The 19957-nt window shown below is 40.1% G+C and overlaps 1 protein-coding gene across 4 annotated transcripts in view; it reads left to right on the top strand.

The window, feature by feature from the left end:
* The window catches only part of ACSL4 (acyl-CoA synthetase long chain family member 4), a 76400-nt gene that overhangs the window by 33538 nt on the left and 22905 nt on the right, over window positions 1–19957 (top strand). Inside the window, exons 3-10 of one of the 4 annotated variants that reach the window (XM_060138005.1) lie at window positions 6156–6262; window positions 7427–7957; window positions 8196–8373; window positions 8771–8880; window positions 8998–9136; window positions 13300–13450; window positions 13596–13719; window positions 15750–15821. In XM_060138005.1, coding sequence (XP_059993988.1) covers window positions 7607–7957; window positions 8196–8373; window positions 8771–8880; window positions 8998–9136; window positions 13300–13450; window positions 13596–13719; window positions 15750–15821 — 1125 coding nt within the window. In that variant the 5' untranslated portion in view covers window positions 6156–6262; window positions 7427–7606. The remainder of the gene's footprint in view (window positions 1–6155; window positions 6263–7426; window positions 7958–8195; window positions 8374–8770; window positions 8881–8997; window positions 9137–13299; window positions 13451–13595; window positions 13720–15749; window positions 15822–19957) is intronic. The other 3 variants (XM_060138004.1, XM_060138006.1, XM_060138007.1) reach the window with 3 other exon arrangements.

Here is a 19957-nt window from a genome sequence, read left to right on the forward strand (position 1 = left end):
GGGAGAGATGATATCTTTTAAATTCAGACTTTAATCAGTATGTAGTGTTTGCTTACTTTGTGTACTGGAGCTTAATGTATTACTAATGCTTTTTGTGTTTAACCTAGCTATCTCAGAGCGTTTGAAGTAACTGGAATGAAATACTTAACATTAAACTTGACCTCAAAATTAAAAAAAAATTGCACCTGATTTTCACTTACACTTCTAGGACTTACTAGACACTAAAGGGCTTTTTTTCCCCTATAAAAATGCCTTAGGCTGTAGGACAGATCAGTGCTCAAAGTTGTCATCAGGATTTTTTTCATATACAAAGTTTGTCACTCTCACCCATTTAGATTATACCAGTATGACCAAGGTCGCAGACAGTACAGCTGAAAGTATGGACTTTAAAATCAGATAGACCTGGGTCCAAATCCCTACTTAGCTGTGTTAACTTGGGCAAATGATCTGTCTGAGACTGTTATATCATCAGCTATGTCATCAGGGTATTACTTCAAAAGGGTTTTCTGATGGACTAAATGAAATAATGTATCTAAAGGACTGAGCACAGTGCCTAGCTCCTAGTACAGGCTCAACAAGTGGTTATTAATCTGATTCTCATACAGAATGCCGAACATCAACAAGAACGATTAGCTATCCCCTGACTGAAGCTGATGCCCTGCCCTTTTACAGCTGAAATACAAATGCATCACTTGATTTCAAGGAAGCGCAACTCAGAGTTTACGTCCTCCTGGTGGGACAGCAGTATTTCTCTTCATACATGGCAGGACAGCATTCCTCTCTGAAAGGCATCCGTGAAAAAGCACATAGTAAAAATTCTGTAACCCTCTTGCTTTTATAACAACTGTCTTTTCCCTCCATGTAACAGGCAGTTTCATATTTTCTCTCAAGCAACTAAATACGTGTTCAAATTAATTACCAGGGACTTTTAAGAGTATACCATTTCCTAGAGTGTTGGCATGGACAAGTGATTTTTTAAGAAGATGACTAAGGTTGGTTGTCTTCCGGCTATTGCACTTACGTCCATTTTTACTTTATAGTTTCAGAGCAATCCATGTCCATTCCTTTTTTTTTTTTTTTTGGCTGCGCTGGGTCTTCATTGCTGCGCACGGGCTTTCTCTAGTTGCGGCGAGCGGGGGCTACTCTTCATTGCAGTGTGCACGCTTCTCATTGCGGTGGCTTCTCGTTGCGGAGCACAGGCTGTAGGCACTCGGGCTTCAGTAGTTGTGGCACATGGGCTCAGTAGTTGTGGCTCATGGGCTCTAGAGCGCAGGCTCAGTAGTTGTGGCGCACAGGCTTAGTTGCCCTGCGGCATATGGGATCTTCCGGACCAGGGATCTAACCCATGTCCCCTGCCTTGGCAGGCGGATTCTTAACCTCTGGACCACCAGGGAAGTCCCTCCATGTCCATTCTTATTTCAGTCAACAAGTTTATTGAACAGTTAACACACAGAGGTACTGTTGTAGGAGGATTCAGCAGCAAACAATAAACTCTCTGCCTCATGGAGCTTTTATGTTCTAATGGGGGCATTCATAATAAACATGAAAAATAAAGCATATGACATAGTAGTTACAAGTACTAAGGAGAATAATAAAGCGAGAAAGGGATAGGAGGTCTTGGGGTTTGATTTTGGAGTGGCTAGAGAAGGCCTCACTGAGGAGGTGATATTTGAGTAAAGACAAAAAGAAGGTGAGAGAATAAGCTGTGCAGGTATCTTAGAAGAACATTCCAGGCAAAGAGAATAGCATGTACAAGGACCCTGAGGCAGGGTCATGCTTGGTGTGTCCCAGAAACAGCAAGGAACAAGTGGGACGGTAGCAGAATGAGGCAGGGAAAAGTGTCGGAGATGAAGATGGAAACTTGAGGTGGAGGACAGATCCCGTCTCCTAGGTCTGAGTAAGGACTGTATTTCTGAATGAGTCATATGGGGATTCTTTGAAAGGTTTTGAGCAGAGGAATGGTATGGTCTAACTTGAACTTGAACTAGAGCACTCTGGCTGCTGAGTTTAGAATTTATCATAAAGGTGGAAGCAGGGAGATCAGATTGGCTATTGCATTTATCCAGGTGAGAGAGGATAGTGGCTTGAGCCAGGATGGTAGCAGTAGAGGTGGTGAGAAGTAGTTGAATTTGATATCTGTTTTGTAAGTAGAGCTGGTAGGATTTGCTGTTGAATTGGGTGTGGAATGTGTGAGAAAGAGAGGGGAGTGAAAGTGAACCTGGTCATCGAAGGCTTTTGGTCAAAGCAACTGGAACTACAGAAATGGGCAAGACTGGGTGTGCTAGGTTTGTGGGAGGACGATCAGTGGCTCAATTTTCAACATATGTGTTAAATTTGAATATGTAACTGATATCTAAATGGATCTGTTGAGGAAACAGTTGGATATACAAACCTAGGTGCCTAAGGGAGACCTCCAGGCTAAGGGGGGACATTTTGAGAGTCATCACCACATATATGCTAATTAAAGCTGTGAGACTAAATGAGATCACCATGGGAGTGAGCATAGATCAAGAAAAGGTTCAAGGACTGAGCACTATAGCGTTTAGAGGTCGGGGAGATGAGGAAGAAGCAGCAAAGACGATGGAGAAGGAATGGCCAGGGAAGTCGGAAGAAAACCTGAAGAATGGGGTCTACTGGAAGCCAAGTGAAGAAGTTTCCAGCAGGAAAAGAGGGGTCAACGGGGCTAAAGGCTGGTAGTGGGTCAAAGGGGATGAGGACTGAGCTTTAATTGACCTTGGGATCTGACAACATGGAAGTCATCAGTGAACTTGATCAGAGCAATTTTGTGGAATGGTAGAGGGGAAAGCCTGAGCGTAGTGGGTTCAAGAGAAAATAGGAGGAGGGAGCTGGGTGAGAGAGCACAGAGACAACTCTTCTCCTTCTCTTACAGAGAAGGAGTGGTTTTTAAGATGAAAGAAATAAAAGCCTGTTAGGATGCTGATGGAACCGATTCGAGCCGGAAAAATTAATGAGGCTGGAGAGAGAGGGAAGAATCAGTAGAGTGGCACCGCCAGGTCTTTCTGGTCTAGACAGGGGTGTCACACACAAGTGAAGGGGTTGGCCTTAGCTAGGAGCATCACTAGTCCAGCTCTAGTCATGGGAGAGAAGAGAGCACACGGCCACAGATCCGAGTAGATGGGGAGACACACTGGTGGGAGTCTGTGGAAGTTCTCTTCAGACGGTTTTAGTTTTCTCAGCCAACTGGTAAGCCAGGTCAGCAGCTGAGGATGAGGATGGCAGAGGAGCCTCGGTGGTCTGAAGAGAGAGAACAAAGTGTAACCCCAGGAGAGCAAACCCCAGGAGAGCAAGCCTCTGGATGGCCTAGTGGATGCCAGGGCAGCATGGTTTCCGTGCAGCTTCAAGGGTCCCTTTGAGGGAGCAATCATGGATCTAAAGGGGGACGTTCAGCACAGCTGGGTTTTTCTCTAGCCAAATTCAGCTGCATGGGGACGGGTGCAGATTAGGTGGCGGACGGGATTTAACCAGGTTGTGGTTTAGCTGAGTGAGTACAATGAAGAGGGAGAGATGCAAGCAGGTCGAAAGTGTATTCCAGGAACTGATTATTAATGCTCATGAAATTGAAGCTGGATCAGACGAAGGATTCTCCCAACAGTGGCACGAAGTAGATAACACAAGCGGTATTCCTGTTTTACACGCAATGCCACTGGTACAGAGCTTTTAGGTGAGAGGTCATATATCTCATCCGAAGTCACACATAAGAGCAGACGCTGAGGTTAGAAGCCAGACCTCCTAACTTTGTTTAGTCCATTTACCACCCAGGATATCAGACTTTCTCTTCTTTAGAGAACAATTCATTTTCCCCAACATAATAGCGGGATGCATAGTCTTGAGTTGCCAAATCATCATACACGTGTCTCTTATAGTAGAGTGGCGTTCTAGTAACGTTGACTCTGAAATAATTCAATTTTCCCATTGACTTAGATCATAAAAGGGGAACAGCACTTTCCACAGAAGGCTCGAAAGCATCTGCCACTCTACTTGCTGTTTTCTGATACATCCTGCAGTTCTGCCCCCATCCATTCCCCAGTCCATGAGGACTGTCCTCATTTCCCAATCTTTGTCCTCTCCTTTTGAAAACATATCCATCCTTCATACAGACTCCAAATACCGTGCTATTTTGTGAAACCTTTCTGGATGGTTCTCCGTCCTCCCTCTTTTTGTCCCCCCAAAACTGGATGTAATCTCATCCCTCTTTTGAATACCTTTAGCGTTTCGTTCTTGTTTCTCTGATGGGATCTATCATATTCTACTGTATATATTTGTGAACTCATCTCCCTGCACCCTGCCATACATATGGACACATATGTACATGCACACGTGCATGTAAAGGATTGAGAACATGTTTTACTCATCTTTGTGTTAAGTGTTCAAAACTTACACATAGTAGGTGTTCAGATCTTTTTTTTTTTTTAACGAATGTATCAATAGGCTGGATGTAACACTGGGGACAGGCCTTGGTTACAGTTTGTACTGTCACAACATTTGCTTCTCTTTGAGATGGAAGATCAGACGATATCAGTGGCTCAAATATTCAGCTGAAATGGAGGTTCCAGTGTGCTCCCACCAAAGCAACTCTGCCTTTTGCTTTTATCTGTACTTGTGTTTTCACGTCCACATAAGATTTTATTCAAATGAATGAGCCATGCCTCGCCCCCTGCCCCCAGTACCACCAGAAAGAATTAGAAAACTTCTGGACTAAACGACCTCTCTGATCTCTCTTTACCTGAATGTTCTCTGAGCCTTGTGTACTCTGTGTGTGTGTGTGTGTGTGTGTTTATGTGTATGTATCTCTGTACTACGAGGATTAAGTAGATGTTTCCCTACCTCCAAGACTTAAGGCAAATCTGTTTAAAAAATTAAGTGTATGTAACAACATGAATGACTGAACACATACAATACAGTTTAAATCTAGCTAGATTGTAAGCTCTTCATAAGCTGTCTTCTACTTCTTCAGCCCCAAGGGTGAGCCTGAGGTGGTACTTCTGGTATTGTCCCTGATAATTTACATATTGAAATAAGTATTTATTTTGAATTGATTTCCTTTCAGTACTTCTTTATATTACCAGTAAAGAATTATTTTAAAAAATTGTGTGTGTGGGTAGACTATCATCTGTGACTCTCCTTTAAGGTTTATAAAGGAGTATTATGAAGTATTTGTTATAACAAAGAGGTGTTGGGTTTGATAGGGTTGAGAACTCCTGGTCTGTGCTTTAGGTGCTTAGATGTTTAAAAATGATGGTATAATCAAGGATCAGAATGAGTGGTAGACATTTCAAGTGATGTGGGAAATTAGAAAAAGGAAAGATTATCAAGGATTTGGGTAGTCATGGAACGTCTGATGGAGGAGAGGATTGTTAGAGGGAATCTTGCATATTGAGGATCAAGCACTATGATAGACACTTGATGTACCTTGTCTTGAAAAAATGAATGACCAGACTTGTCCAAGAGACTGAGAAAGCAATTTCTAGGTATAGTAAATCATAAATTTAAAGTTGGAAGGGCCCCAGGAAATCATCTAGGCCAGAAATTTTTAGTGTAAGGGTGGTGTCACCCTTTGGTGTTCATGGATGGATTCCAGGGAACTCAGGAATGCCCTGAATTTGTGTATACCATTTTGCATATCTTTCTGAGGGGAACTGGGTTCATAGTTCTCATTGGATGCTGAAAGGGGCCCATCACCTCTAGGAAGTTAAGGGCTACTGATCTAGTCAGATCCTAAGCTCAGACAGATTGTTTTGCCCAAGGTTACACAGCCGCCAGTCAGTGACAGAGATGGGGTCTGAAACCCAGGTCTTTTCACCTGTAGTTTCTTGCTCATTTCACCACACTCAGTTGAAAGACATGAACAAAAGCAGAGGCAGGATTAAGGATTAAGCTAACCATTTTATAGTAGTTAGTGTAAAAACGCGCAGCTCTCTTGGGGTCAGTAGTCCATTTCCACAAGAGTTGCAGAAGGATGCACTTCAATTTGTCTCCTCAAAGTGAACTAATATTTTAATTTTTGTAGTTGAAATATACCGCCATCTCCAAAATAGCTTTCTCAGCTGAAGGCAAGTTCCTGGAGAGACATTATTCTCCCTGAGGCTGTTTCTGCAGTTCCTTTCCATTTGGCACTGTTTTTTTCTGACCTGCAGTGGCCTCCAGTTTCCTGTCAAATCAAATCAAAACTACTTTGCCTGATTTGTCAGACCCTGTACTACTGTGGCCCGTTTAGCCAGCGAGTACTCTGTGCCCCACTCAGGTGAGTGTCCTTTTTTTTGGCAGTCTCTCCTCTCCCAAAGTCCTTTCATTTCTAACTCTTTATCTTTTATCATGTGGTTCCCCAGCCCAGAATGACCTCCATTCTTTCTCCTTTGTTTCCAGATCCCTGACATAAGGTCCAGCTTAAGTCTAATCTCCACAAAGCCACCCCTAGTAACTGTGGACCATTTTGCACTTGCTCTGAACTGCTATCGCATTTATTGCTTGCAGTGCACACCATAGCACTTAGGTATTTCCACAGGCTTTTCATCGGAAAAGGTCCAGTGGTCACTTTGGGAGTGGGATTCCAGGAAGTCCAGGGTGGGACTCTGGGCACCCCCAATCCCTGCTTCAGCCAGAGCAGTTCCACTTTAGTGTCTATATATGGGAAGTCTGCATGAGTGTTTATTTGAAGAAATGGTTTTGCTGCCACCTTCTCCTGCAAACAAAGTTTGAAAACACTGGATCTATCTTGTGTGCTGATGGTCTCACAAGTGTTAACTCGTAATGAGCAAGGGCCAGGACTTACACTACTTTGGACTTAATACTACCACTCCCAGGCAACTAGTGCAATTTTGAGCACAAAAGTGGACAAGTAGGAAATGAGTTTATGATTGTATTGCTCCAGTTTGGGGGATAGGAGGTAGTGAATAGCATTACCAAGAAATTATTTTAAAGAAGAACTCAGAATAATATTTCTGGTTTGATCTTTGAGAAATAAACCAAAATTGGTAGAATTTTTCTCTCTTTTGGAAACGAAACCAAATCCTATTTATAGTTGTCCAGTTTACATATACGTATTTAAGAGAAACCTCAATATTGGCATTCACTACTCTCCCAAAGTTTAGCCAAACTTAAATACCACATGCCTGCACTCATATAGGCACTATAAGTGTTACACGACTGACTTACAGAGTGATGTGTAGTATACCGAAAAACCTATAAAAATTAAATTTAAAATTTATGGCCATAATGATTAAAACTGGAAAATGCCAGTCTTTCAGACCAGTTATTTCCGCTTTCTTGTATCAAATCAATTATAGCAACTAATAAAGACCTGAGTATTTAAATCAATGGTCTGTCAACTTGCTAATACTCTTTTGTTTTGTTTTTGTTTTGTTTTGTTTTCCCTGCTCTCTGCCTGGTTTGTTGTCTTCACCTACAGGTGTACTTTATTGTCGGCTTCCAAAGATTACTAACTCTTATCTGTATCGTTAAAATTGAACTGCCTTGACTCTTCTGCTACTCTCACTACTGCTTCCATTATTGCCTTCTTCAGCAAAATCAGGCTTTCTGAAGCCAAAGAATAACAAGAAATAAACACCATTTTAGAAGCCTTGCCACTATGAAACTTAAGCAAACTGTGCTCACCATTATTTTGCTGCCTATCCACTTGTTAATAACAATATACAGTGCCCTTGTATTTATTCCGTGGTATTTTCTTACCAATGCCAAGAAGAAAAACGCTATGGCAAAGAGAATAAAAGCTAAGCCCACCTCAGACAAACCTGGAAGTCCGTATCGCTCTGTCACGCACTTCGACTCACTAGCTGTCATAGACATCCCTGGAGCAGACACCCTGGATAAATTATTCGATCATGCCGTATCCAAGTTTGGGAAGAAGGACAGCCTGGGGACCAGGGAAATCCTAAGTGAAGAAAATGAAATGCAGCCAAATGGAAAGGTTTTTAAGAAGGTAAAGCATTTTTGTGCTTCCTATTGTTTTTAAAGGGGAAGGTACACTTTATTATAAATCAAGTGCATTTAAAACATGCTGGCGTTCCATTATAGTGCCCGTAACTAATTCTCAGAAGGTGCTCACAGCATCTGTGTAATTCACTTAAGGATATTTTTAGAGTTCTACACTTTGAATAGTATGTTAATTGCTTGTTTGAGTACATATGCTAATATTACAGAATGTCTCACTTTAACAGTTAATTCTTGGGAATTATAAATGGATGAACTATCTCGAAGTGAACCGCAGAGTGAATAACTTTGGTAGTGGACTCGCTGCACTGGGACTGAAACCAAAGAGCACTATTGCCATTTTCTGTGAGACCAGGGCTGAATGGATGATTGCAGCACAGACCTGCTTTAAGTACAACTTTCCTCGTAAGTGCCTGGTGTTTTTGGAGGGGGAGAGAGTGGGCTTCGCTTACATGTGAAATTGTCCTGAGATCCTCTTGTTTTCCAAGCAAGTGTTCAGCCAGAACCTGTTGGCCTTGAGAAACTGAATTGACTGATGGCTTTTGCCCAGTTTGTGGCACTTCCAGTATTTCTGGGTTTCTTTAGGTTTAAAAAGTTAGAATCCCGAAAATTTGTAAGAAAGATTTGTGACTACCAGGAAGTTTGAGGCAAGGTTGAAGGGTAATAGCAGAGACTATGAAATCAGATGAGATTATAAAATGTCTTTGCATCTGTGAGTATAGCTGTCATTAAAAGTTGACTTAGATAATATATCTAAGAAATGTTTATCATTTAACTTCTGTGTTCATTTTTTATTATGCAGTTGTGACTTTGTATGCCACACTTGGCAAAGAAGCTGTAGTTCACGGGTTAAATGAATCTGAGGCTACCTATCTGATTACTAGTGTTGAACTTCTGGAGAGTAAACTTAAGGTAAGTATGAAATTTTCTTTTAATTCATGGCAGTGTTTGACAGCATAGGAGAATATTCAAGAATTGAGTTTATTGCATACCCATATTTAATAACTGGATTTTCTTTCTGCTCAACAGACTGCATTGTTAGATATTAACTGTGTTAAACGTATCATTTATGTGGATAATAAGACGATCAATAAGGCAGAATACCCTGAAGGATTTGAGATTCACAGCATGCAATCAGTAGAAGAGTTGGGATCCAAGCCAGAAAACTGTAAGTAAAGCAGTTAAAACAAATGCATTAATCTCTTCAAGGCTTGTTATTCCAGTAGGTTAGGAAAAGCAGTAATGCAAGTGAAAGCTGTAAAGTTCTCTGATTTGAAACAAGTTTTGTATAACTCAATAAGAAAACTTTGAAAATGTTTAAAAACTCTCAAGACCATATACGATTCAGATTTTTCTCTCCCTTTCTCCTCAAGAAGGTAACCACTATTTGAAATGTTACTAAATGGCAGAGGCTTATGGCAGTTGCTCCCAAACTTTTCTTTTTTCAAAGAAACCCGCTGTAACCTTCCAATCTGGACTCACGTAAGGCAAAGATCTCAGGCCTTCCATTCAGTAAACTTTTTTTTTTTTTAACGCTTAATGCTGCTGATTTTCATCACGTCTCAGAGGATGCAGAGCTGTTTGCCAAAACCGTACTTGGCTTATTCTACCACTGATACGGTAGCTGGTATTTCATTTGAAACAAGTTAAGTGTGTCTTATATCAAAATGTCAGTTGGTCATCAGGACAGAGGGTTGAGCAAACGAAGTACTCCATTGAAATATTTTTCTTTCTCACGTTTAATGAGAAGATCACAATACTCTACTAGATGAGTAATCCGAGTCTTTTATCATAGGCATAAGTATGCCTGCCCTTTGCTCTGGGGAAAGATATTATCTTTATTGTACTGGACAGTGAACATGCCTGCTCTTTGCTCTGGAGGGAGACACTTTCTCTGTCTTCCAAGGCTGTTCACTGTGCAGTCATCCTTGCAAAGACAGCCTGGAACAGTCAGTGCCTCTGCTCACAAGATGTACAGAAACTCAAGAGACCCGTGGAGAATTATCTCTCAACACCAGGTTGACCCTGCAAGATTGCGGTAAACTTGATGGGAAGTCCTGATTGGTAGGGATTTGTTGGCACAAAACTGGGGGGGGTATTGGTCCTCATAATTTTGTGTGAGCCAGAGCATGATAGACCACAGGTCCCACCTAGTCCTCTCATCTCTACAGTTAATAAGACACATATGTTTGGGGTGATCCTTTACCTGAGTAGACAGTTGTTATGATGATGACAAGAAGTGAAGTGTCACATTGTGTGCTTAGCCTGAGAAGACCTTAACATATCTACTGCTGCCGCTTCCATCAGTCATCAGAAGAAGGATGCAGTCCCTATTTGCTTGATTTATAAACTATGACAGTAGATACCTTTAAGGAGCACTAACATTACCCCATTTAAGTATAGCTTTATCTTTGGTTATCTCAGTACTAAATCATACTGTTTAAAATGGTTATTTTAACTTGTATATATAAATGTGATTCATTTTATAAACTGATTTGTAAAAAAGTTTATTTTGTAGAGCAGTTTTAGGTTCACAGCAAAACTGAGGGGAAGGTACACACGTGCACAGCGTCCCCCATTATCAGCATCCCAGAGTAGTATGTTTGTTAGAGTTGATGACCTTACATTGACATCATTATCACCCCAAATCCATAGTTTACATTAGGGATCCCTCTGGGTGTTACACATCCTACGGGTTTGGACAAATGTATACTGACATGTATTATCATTATAGTATCATACAGAGTATAAACTCATTTTTTAGCATCCAACAACCTTATTAAACTTTTATGTATTTAATTGCGATCATATACCTGGGGATTCTTCGTTATTTTGGTGTATTCTAGAAAGGAAAGGAGATTACTAGGTTAGCACAATATACTGTCTTGAAAGTGGAAGCCCCAGTGTGCTGTTTAAAACTTAGCATGTTAGAATCTTAGAGTTGATGTCGCCTTAAAGATCAAATCAAAAACAGCAACAACAGCAACAACAAAGGAACACAAGGAAACTTAGGGAAGTGATGGACACGCCTGTTGCCCTGATTGTGGTGATTGTATCACGGATGTTTGTATATGGTCAGTCATCAAATTGTACACATTAATATATTCAGTTCTTTATATTATCAACTATACCTCAATAAAGCTATTAAAAAACTATATGAACAGTTTAGATGTACGTTATCTCTTGTGAGCAGCACTGTTGTCCATCCAACCTAGGTTAGATAGATTAAGAGCTGGAAGCAAATTCATGTCACGTTAAAATTTAAAATATTGACATATATATATATATATATATATATATACACACACACAGTGTTTGTTTAGAGTGTGCATGTAGGCAGTTAATAAATGGGGAATTGAAATTTCACTCAACTTTTTGTTTAGTTAGTATCGTGGAATGACAAAGTTATGTCTTATAATAGCAGTTCTCTTTATTAATAAGATACTTTCAAGGAACATTTACAGTTTCTCTAATTCTTTTTCCCTGTGTGTGACTACTCTAATTATATTTATTGAAATGTAATTTGTTGCCTGTTTCATCTAAAAATTTTAAGCTTCTATGTTATGTCTTTTTAACTGCATTGTTCCAGTAATTCATTTTTATTGTATTTTACAAATGCACCCATCCATAAATTATTAGGGGAAAAAAGGGTCCTCACAGCAGATAGTTTGAGAAGCACCACTCTAGCAGACAGGTTAACAAGCTCCAGCCTGCATCTGTTTCTCTAAATGAAGTTGGATTGGAACACAGTCACATCCATTTGTTTAACAACTGCCTATGGTTCCTTTCACGCTACAGCAACAAAGTTGGGTAGTTTGGGCACAGACCGTATGACCCTCCAAGCCTAAAATATTTACTGTCTGGTCCTTTGCAAAGAAAGCCTGCAGATTCCTGCTCAAGGTGGCTGACTGTATTCTGTTGGGAAGACCTCTCTATTTCCCTCCCCCAATCATTCAATAAGTAGAGATGGCACTGGGGCTCAGGACCCTTAAGATGATTAAACGTTCCTACCTGCAGATAGAGGGCAAGAAGAAATGAAGTTTAGAAACTGTTTAGATATTACCTTTGGTAGGAAATGAAGGGCTTGTAAACCCCTTTAAACTGTCTCTTTTTCTTAGTTTCCAAAAATTCCTGTCTGATTTTGATTAAAAAGAATCAAAGTATGGTATGCCCTGATAGGGGAAAAAGCACTAATTCTGGGAGATGCAAAAGAATCCCCAATCCAGACACATACCAAGTATTCTAACCACAGGAGTGAGTGAGCGTGTGTGTGTGTGTGTGTGTGTGTGTGTGTGTGTGTGTGTGTGTGTGTGTGTGTGTGTAGCAGAGAGAAAGGATCTCCTGCTATAATTTTAATCTCACTGCACTTTCAATACTTTTTTTTTTGTGTGTGTGTGTGGTACGAGGGCCTCTCACTGTTGTGGCCTCTCCCGTTGCAGAGCACAGGCTCTGGACGCGCAGGCTCAGCGGCCATGGCTCACAGGCCCAGCCGCTCTGCAGCATGTGGGATCTTCCTGGACCAGGGCATGAACCCGTGTCCCCTGCATCAGCAGTCAGACTCTCAACCACTGCGCCACCAGGGAAGCCGCACTTTCAATACTTTTAAACAATGATTTCCTGTATAGATTTCAAGAAGCAACAATCAAAACAGTAGACATTATCGTTTGGGTTTGATATCCTTTGGAGTTTACTTGCTACTTGGAATCTAATAAAAATATGTTAAATGTATAATGGTTCTCTAATTCAATATCCATGGTTCAGTTATTTTAAAATAAAATTATTTTTCTAAAAACTTGAAAAAAATCAAGTCCAGTGGTTTTCAATCAGGAGTGTGTACGAGTGTCACCTGTGGAGCCTTTGATCCATTTCAGACATATAGAATCAGGATTTTCAGAACTAGGGTCCAGAGATAGTATTTTATTTAAGTTCCACAGGTGATTCTCATGCCCACCAGTGGTTAAGAACCATAATCTCGTCCAACGGTCTCATTTTAGAGATGAGAAAACGGAGGCTTGAGGAGCTCACACAAAATACTCTATCTTCCTGATTGTCCGAATCTTAGATATCTTTCCACAACAAGGCCCTGTAAACAGCACTGTGGAGAGGTATGAACAGACAGGGATTAGGTTAAACATCCAGAAGATGGGCCAGATTGAGTTTGAAATTCTCATTGCAGGTAACCAGAATTTGCTAACCATTTTCGTGGTGATTAACAGTAGAGAGTGTTCGTTTTAAATAGTTTACCATTACGCCAAAATCTGAAAGTCTTATCTTTGCTTAGCAATTTGACTTGGAAACTAGAGAAAATTTGGTGCTTTGTCATTTATTTAGCAAGCGTTCCTCCAAATAGACCAACTCCTTCGGACTTGGCTATCGTCATGTACACCAGTGGTTCTACTGGCCGACCTAAGGGAGTGATGATGCATCATAGCAATTTGATAGCTGGAATGACAGGCCAGTGTGAGAGAATTCCTGGACTGGGGTAAGAGAGAATTACTCAGCTTTCTTCTTAGAAATCAGAGCTCATGTTTGGCATTCTCTAGTCTGTATTAAAACGATAAGGTCATTGATGTTTCTAATTGTGTCTTTGTAAGAATGGCTAAAATGTTTCTCTTACTTTGTTTTAGACCAAAGGACACATATATTGGCTACCTGCCTTTGGCTCATGTACTAGAATTGACAGCAGAGATATCTTGTTTTACCTATGGTTGTAGGATTGGATATTCTTCTCCACTTACTCTCTCTGACCAGGTGACAAGCTTTTCAGTATATTGGCATGATCGTATTAAGTTACAGTGTTTGGCTGAGAATAGATTACTAAAACATGAGATATTTTAATTCAGCTAAAACTTTCTCCTTGGTTTCAAAAGTATGCAGCTGTAGTAAATAACCTTGAGGATGTGTTAGCATTGCTTTATTTTACATATTTTAAAATCATTTTGAGACAAATAATTACTTCCATTGTCTTCAGTAATCTATCAGCCAAAATGTTATCCAATTAGTATTTCTGTATGATGTTAGTTGATGTTCATAGTGGCGACTTTGAGATGTGGCTTTGCTTTTTGGCTAATCACAGAAAGTTAAAATGATCTTCAGGCTTGTTTCAGTGCTTTATCTACCTTAGTTGAAGTTTTTTGGTTTTTGTTTTTGTTTGAAAATGGATGGGCTGTGCTATGTGTGATATGTTATTAATAAAAATGCTCAGTTTACCAAAATATCCCATTTTCTTTTATCCTGGATCAGAGTTTCTCCTCTAAGAAAGGCTGAAATGTGCTAGAAGAAATAATCTACATCATAAAGCACTTATGCACTCATACCTCAGACTTGTAGGTTACGTTAGTTGGAACAGGTAACTCACAGAGCAGTAGAGATAATATTCCATGTGTAAATGTCTGTCTTTGCCCTAAATGTAGGGCCAGACACTATCAAACTCTTAGAGGAAAACATAGGCAGAACACTCTATGACATAAATCACAGCAAGATCCTTTTTGACCCACCTCCTAGAGACATGGAAATAAAAACAAAAATAAACAAATGGGACCTAATGAAACTTCAAAGCTTTTGCACAGCAAAGGAAGCCATAAATGAGACCAAAAGACAACCCTCAGAATGGGAGAAAATATTTGCAGATGAAGCAACTGACAAAGGATTAATCTCCAAAATTTACAAGCAGCTCATGCAGCTCAATAACAAAAAAACAAACAACCCAATCCAAAAATGGGCAGAAGACCTAAATAGACATTTCTCCAAAGAAGATATACAGATTGCCAACAAACACATGAAAGAATGCTCAACATCATTAATCATTAGAGAAATGCAAATCAAAGCTACAATGAGGTATCACCTCACACCAGTCAGAATGGCCATCATCAAAAAAATCTACAAACAACAAATGCTGGAGAGGGTGTGGAGAAAAGGGAACCCTCTTGCACTGTTGGTGGGAATGTGAATTGATACAGCCACTATGGAGAACAGTGTGGAGTGTCCTTAAAAAACTAAAAATAGAACTACCATACGACCCAGCACTCCCACTACTGGGCATATACCCTGAGAAAACCATAGTTCAAAAAGAGTCATGTACCACAATATTCATTGCAGCTCTATTTATAATAGCCAGGACATGGAAGCAACCTAAGTGTCCATCGACAGATGAATGGATAAAGAAGATGTAGCACATATATACAATGGAATATTATTCAGCCATAAAAAGAAACGAAATTGAGTTATTTGTAGTGAGGTGGATGGACCTAGAGTCTGTCATACAGTGATGTCAGAAGGAGAAAAACAAATACCGTATGCTAACACATATACATGGAATCTAAAAAAAAAAAAATGGCCACGAAGAACCTAGGGGCACGATGGGAATAAAGACGCAGACCTACTAGAGAATGGACTTCAGGATACGGGGAGGGGGAAGGGTAATCTGGGACAAAGTGAGAGAGTGGCATGGACACACATACACTACCCAATGTAAAATAGATAGCTAGTGGGAAGTAGCTGCATAGCACAGGGAGATCAGCTCAGTGCTTTGTGACCACCTAGAGGGGTGGGATCGGGAGGGTGGGAGGGAGATGCAAGAGGGAGGAGATATGGGGATATATATATATGTACAACTGATTCACTTTGTTATACAGCAGAAACTAACACACCATTGTAAAGCAATTATACTCCAATAAAGATGTTAAAAAAATGTCTGTGTTTGCTCTTGTTAATACTTGAATTATAACCTTTTCTGCTGAAAGTTTCTTTCCTTGATCCTATTTACTTTTTCTTTACTCTAGTCCAGCAAAATTAAAAAGGGAAGCAAAGGAGACTGTACTGTACTGAAGCCTTCACTCATGGCAGCTGTCCCGGTGAGTACAGAACGTATGTTATTCACTGCCTGCACTTGGACTTGTAAAACAGTAACACTCTTAGGTATTTTTCTACATTTTAAAATAATTTTACTTTGGGGAAATTATGGCCAAACGTGTCCCTTAAAATCTTAGCTAAGCACTGGGAAAAGATGAAATGGCAAACTTCTGAAGTGTGTGCCTGTTAGGGTTTGCCAATTCTTGAAAATTAAGTGATGAAACTGACCTAGCTCAAATTACCTAGTCTGAGAATTGGTCATAATATTTTAAAGGTAGAATACACTCTAAAGATCATTTTGTTTAATGACTTCATTCAAAAGTGAGGCAACCTAGGCCATCCTAGAGAACTGGGGCAGTGTACCCAGGGTTGCAGAGCTGATTCATGGCAGAGCTGATTCTAGAATCCAAGCCTCCTGACCCTTATGGTGGCTAAGAAAGAGTAAGGAAACTGTCATTTGAGAGAACTCCCAGAGAAAAAAGTTGAATTCTAGATATTCAAAATCCTTGTGTGCAATATTGCCTTTTATAAAAATAAGATGTTACATTTTATAGCCTTACAATGATAAATTATGAGATATTTAACACAGTGTTTCTAACTTGTATAATCAAATATATTCTAGCGCTTTAGGCTTCCGAAACTCCAGTGGGAGTATCACCACTGCTTGTATCATGATCAGACTTTACATCTTATCCCAGTATCTTTCAAAGAATTGTTTTGTCACACGGAAAGCCTGCGATTACACAATGAAGTGTTCAGTTTTTTCTAAGAATTACAGATGGAAGATAATTTTTTTAGCTTCTAATTACGAAATTACCAAATAACGAAAGAATTAGAACAGATCAGTGTAGGCTTTGCTTTTTTATGTACAGGTGCCGTAGAATTCAGCAAGTTTACAAACTAAAAGGAGAGGCTTCTGATTGAAAGCATAATACAGTGGTAATAATAGGTCCCATAGTACTTAAGTATGTTCTAGACACTGGGCTAAAGCGCTTTAGATGGAGCATCTCACTTAATCCCCCCCTAAGACTCCGCTAGGTGGGTCCTGTTGTCCCCATTTTATAAAGAAAAAAAAAAAAACTTGCCAAAGGTCACAGAGCCCATAGGTGGTCATTAAAGCTTGAACTCTTAGCAGTCTGATCGCAGAGACTTCTTAACCACTATGGCTGTCTATTTAGGAGTGTGTTTTGTTTTGGGAAACGATATGTTGGATTTATTACCCAGGAGTTCCTAGGAAACAGTATCAGAGAACATAATTAGGGAGCGGGAAGGGCCGAGGAGTCTAGGAAGTAATGTCTGAATTTAGGCCTGAAAGATAAACAGGAGTTAGCTGATATGCTATGTATCCTTTAGTTACCCATTGTTCATTCTTCTTTACTTTGTGTCTTGGGAGGCTAAGTTCTGTGGATGAATTACCAGGAGGACTTGCTTGCCTTCTGATTTCTGGTGGGGCTTAGCCACTTGTTGGCGCTCATGAAAGTTCAGAGGGCAGGGAGAGAGGTCTGCATACTTGACTGCCTTTGCCTCTCCCTGCTGGGCTGCGATTTGTGGCACCTGTTGCCAGGTGCTCATTGGACAGTCTCTTTCCTGTTGGCTCTAACCAGGTCTTTCCCATGGTTACCATCCTCTACCAGGGTCCAGTAATACTTCTCTCGTCTTATTTCTTCAGACCTAGGGATAGTAAATGGCCTCCTGTGTTGCTAGTCCATTGATGCTTCGCCAAACCTTATCGGCTCCCTTAGCTCCTCCCACTCGTCTGTAAATAGGCCTTTAAAAAATCGTATTATTGACAATTGTTTTTGATAGGTTCTATCTTCTGAGTTTGTTTCTTTCCTGAGTCAGAATAAAAGATCCATTTAGTATTGTAATGGTCACATATTCACAGTGTGAGAATTCAGACTAAATTGCTGCTGATAAGCAGTGACTCCACCGAACGTCATGTAATGTTAGGTTGAGGTAAAGGGTGACTGAATGTGCTAACAATAAACCCTGCCAACTTGTTGCAACTGTGTTGTGTTCCTTACTCATTAAGCCCTTTCTGTGCCTGTGATTGGTATATAGTGTTGGAAGGAGCGCTGGAAGTGGTTCTCACACATCTGTCTCACTCCCATATGCTCTCTTCCACCCAACATACTTTCTTTAAAAAAATGACATACACATGATTTATTGGTAGGGTACACATGGTGCAATTTGTTTATTTCCTTTCGGGGTGATTTTTAAAATTGAAGTATAGTTGATGTATAGTATTATATTAGTGTCAGGTATACTACATGATTTGACATTTGCATACCATACACTTTTTTTTTAACATCTTTATTGGAGTATAATTGCTTCACAATGTTGTGTTAGTTTCTCCTGTATAACAAAGTGAATCAGCTATACATATACATATATCTCCATATCCCCTCCCTCTTGCATCTCCCTCCCACGCTCCCTATCCCACTCCTCTAGGTGGTCACAAAGCACCGAGCTGATCTCCCTGTGCTATGCGGCTGCTTCCCACTAGCTATCTATTTTCCATTTGGTAGTGTATATATGTCCATGCCACTCTCTCACTTTGTCCCAGCCTACCCTTCTCCCTCCCCGTGTCCTCAAGTCCATTCTCTATGTCTGAGTCTTTATTCCTGTCCTTCCCCTAGGTTCTTCACAGCCATTTTTTTTTTTTTTAGATTCCATTTATATGTGTTAGCATACGGTATTTGTTTTTCTCTTTCTGACTTGCTTCACTCCATATGACAGACTCTAGGTCCATCCACCTCGCTACAAATAACTCAGTTTCGTTTCTTTTTATGGCTGAGTAATATTCCATTGTATATATGTACCAAATCTTCTTTATCCATTCATCTGTCGATGGACACTTAGGTTGCTTCTGTCCTGGTTACTGTAAATAGAGCTGCAGTGAACACTGTGGTACATGGCTCTTTTTGAATTATGGTTTTCTCAGGGTATATGCCCAATAGTGGGATTGCTGGGTCGTATGGTAGTTCTATTTTTAAAGGAACCTCCACACTGTTCTCCATAGTGACTGTATCAATTTACATTCCCACCAACAGTGCAAGAGGGTTCCCTTTCTCCAGACCCTCTCTAGCATTGATTGTTTGTAGATCTTTTGATGGTGGTCATCCTGACCAATGTGAGGTGATACCCCATTGTAGTTTTGATTTGCATTTCTCTAATGGTTAGTGATGTTGAGCATCCTTTCATGTGTTTGTTGGCAATCTGTATATCTTCTCTGGAGAAGTATCTATTTAGGTCTCTGCCCATTTTTGGATTGGGTGGTTTGATTTTTTGATATTGAGCTGCATGAGCTGCTTATATATTTTGCAGATTAATCCTTTGTCAGTTGCTTCATTTGCAAATATTTTCTCCCATTCTGAGGGTTGTCTTTTGGTCTCGTTTATGGTTTCTTTTGCTGTGCAAAAGCTTTGAAGTTTCATTAGGTCCCATTTGTTTATTTTTGTTTTTATTTCCATTTGTCTAGGAGGTGGGTCAAAAAGGATCTTGCTGTGATTTATGTCATAGAGTGTTCTGCCTATGTTTTCCTCTAAGAGTTTTATAGCATCTGGCCTTACATTTAGGTCTTGAATCCATTTTGAGTTTATTTTTGTGTATGGTGTTAGGGAGTGTTCTAGTTTCATTCTTTTACATGTAGCTGTCCAGTTTTCCCAGCACCACTTATTGAAGAGGCTGTCCTTTCTCCACTGTACATTCCTGCCTCCTTTATCAAAGATAAGGTGTCCATATGTGTGTGGGTTTATCCCTGGGCTTTCTATTCTGTTCCATTGATCTATCTTTCTGTTTTTGTGCCAGTACCATACTGTCTTGATTACTGTAGCTTTGTAGTATAGTCTGAAGTCAGGGAGCCTGATTCCTCCAGCTCCGTTTTTCGTTCTCAAGATTGCTTTGGCTATTCGGGGTCTTTTGTGTTTCCATACAAATTGTGAAATTTTTTGTTCTAGTTCTGTGAAAAATGCCCTTGGCAGCTTGATAGGAATTGCATTGAATCTGTAGATTGCTTTGGGTAATAGAGTCATTTTCACAATGTTGATTCTTCCAATCCAAGAATATGGTATATCTCTCCATCTGTTTGTATCATCTTTAATTTCTTTCATCAGTGTCTTATAGTTTTCTGCATACA

This window comes from Lagenorhynchus albirostris, chromosome X (genome assembly GCF_949774975.1).
Source record: "Lagenorhynchus albirostris chromosome X, mLagAlb1.1, whole genome shotgun sequence".
NCBI lineage: Eukaryota > Metazoa > Chordata > Mammalia > Artiodactyla > Delphinidae > Lagenorhynchus > Lagenorhynchus albirostris.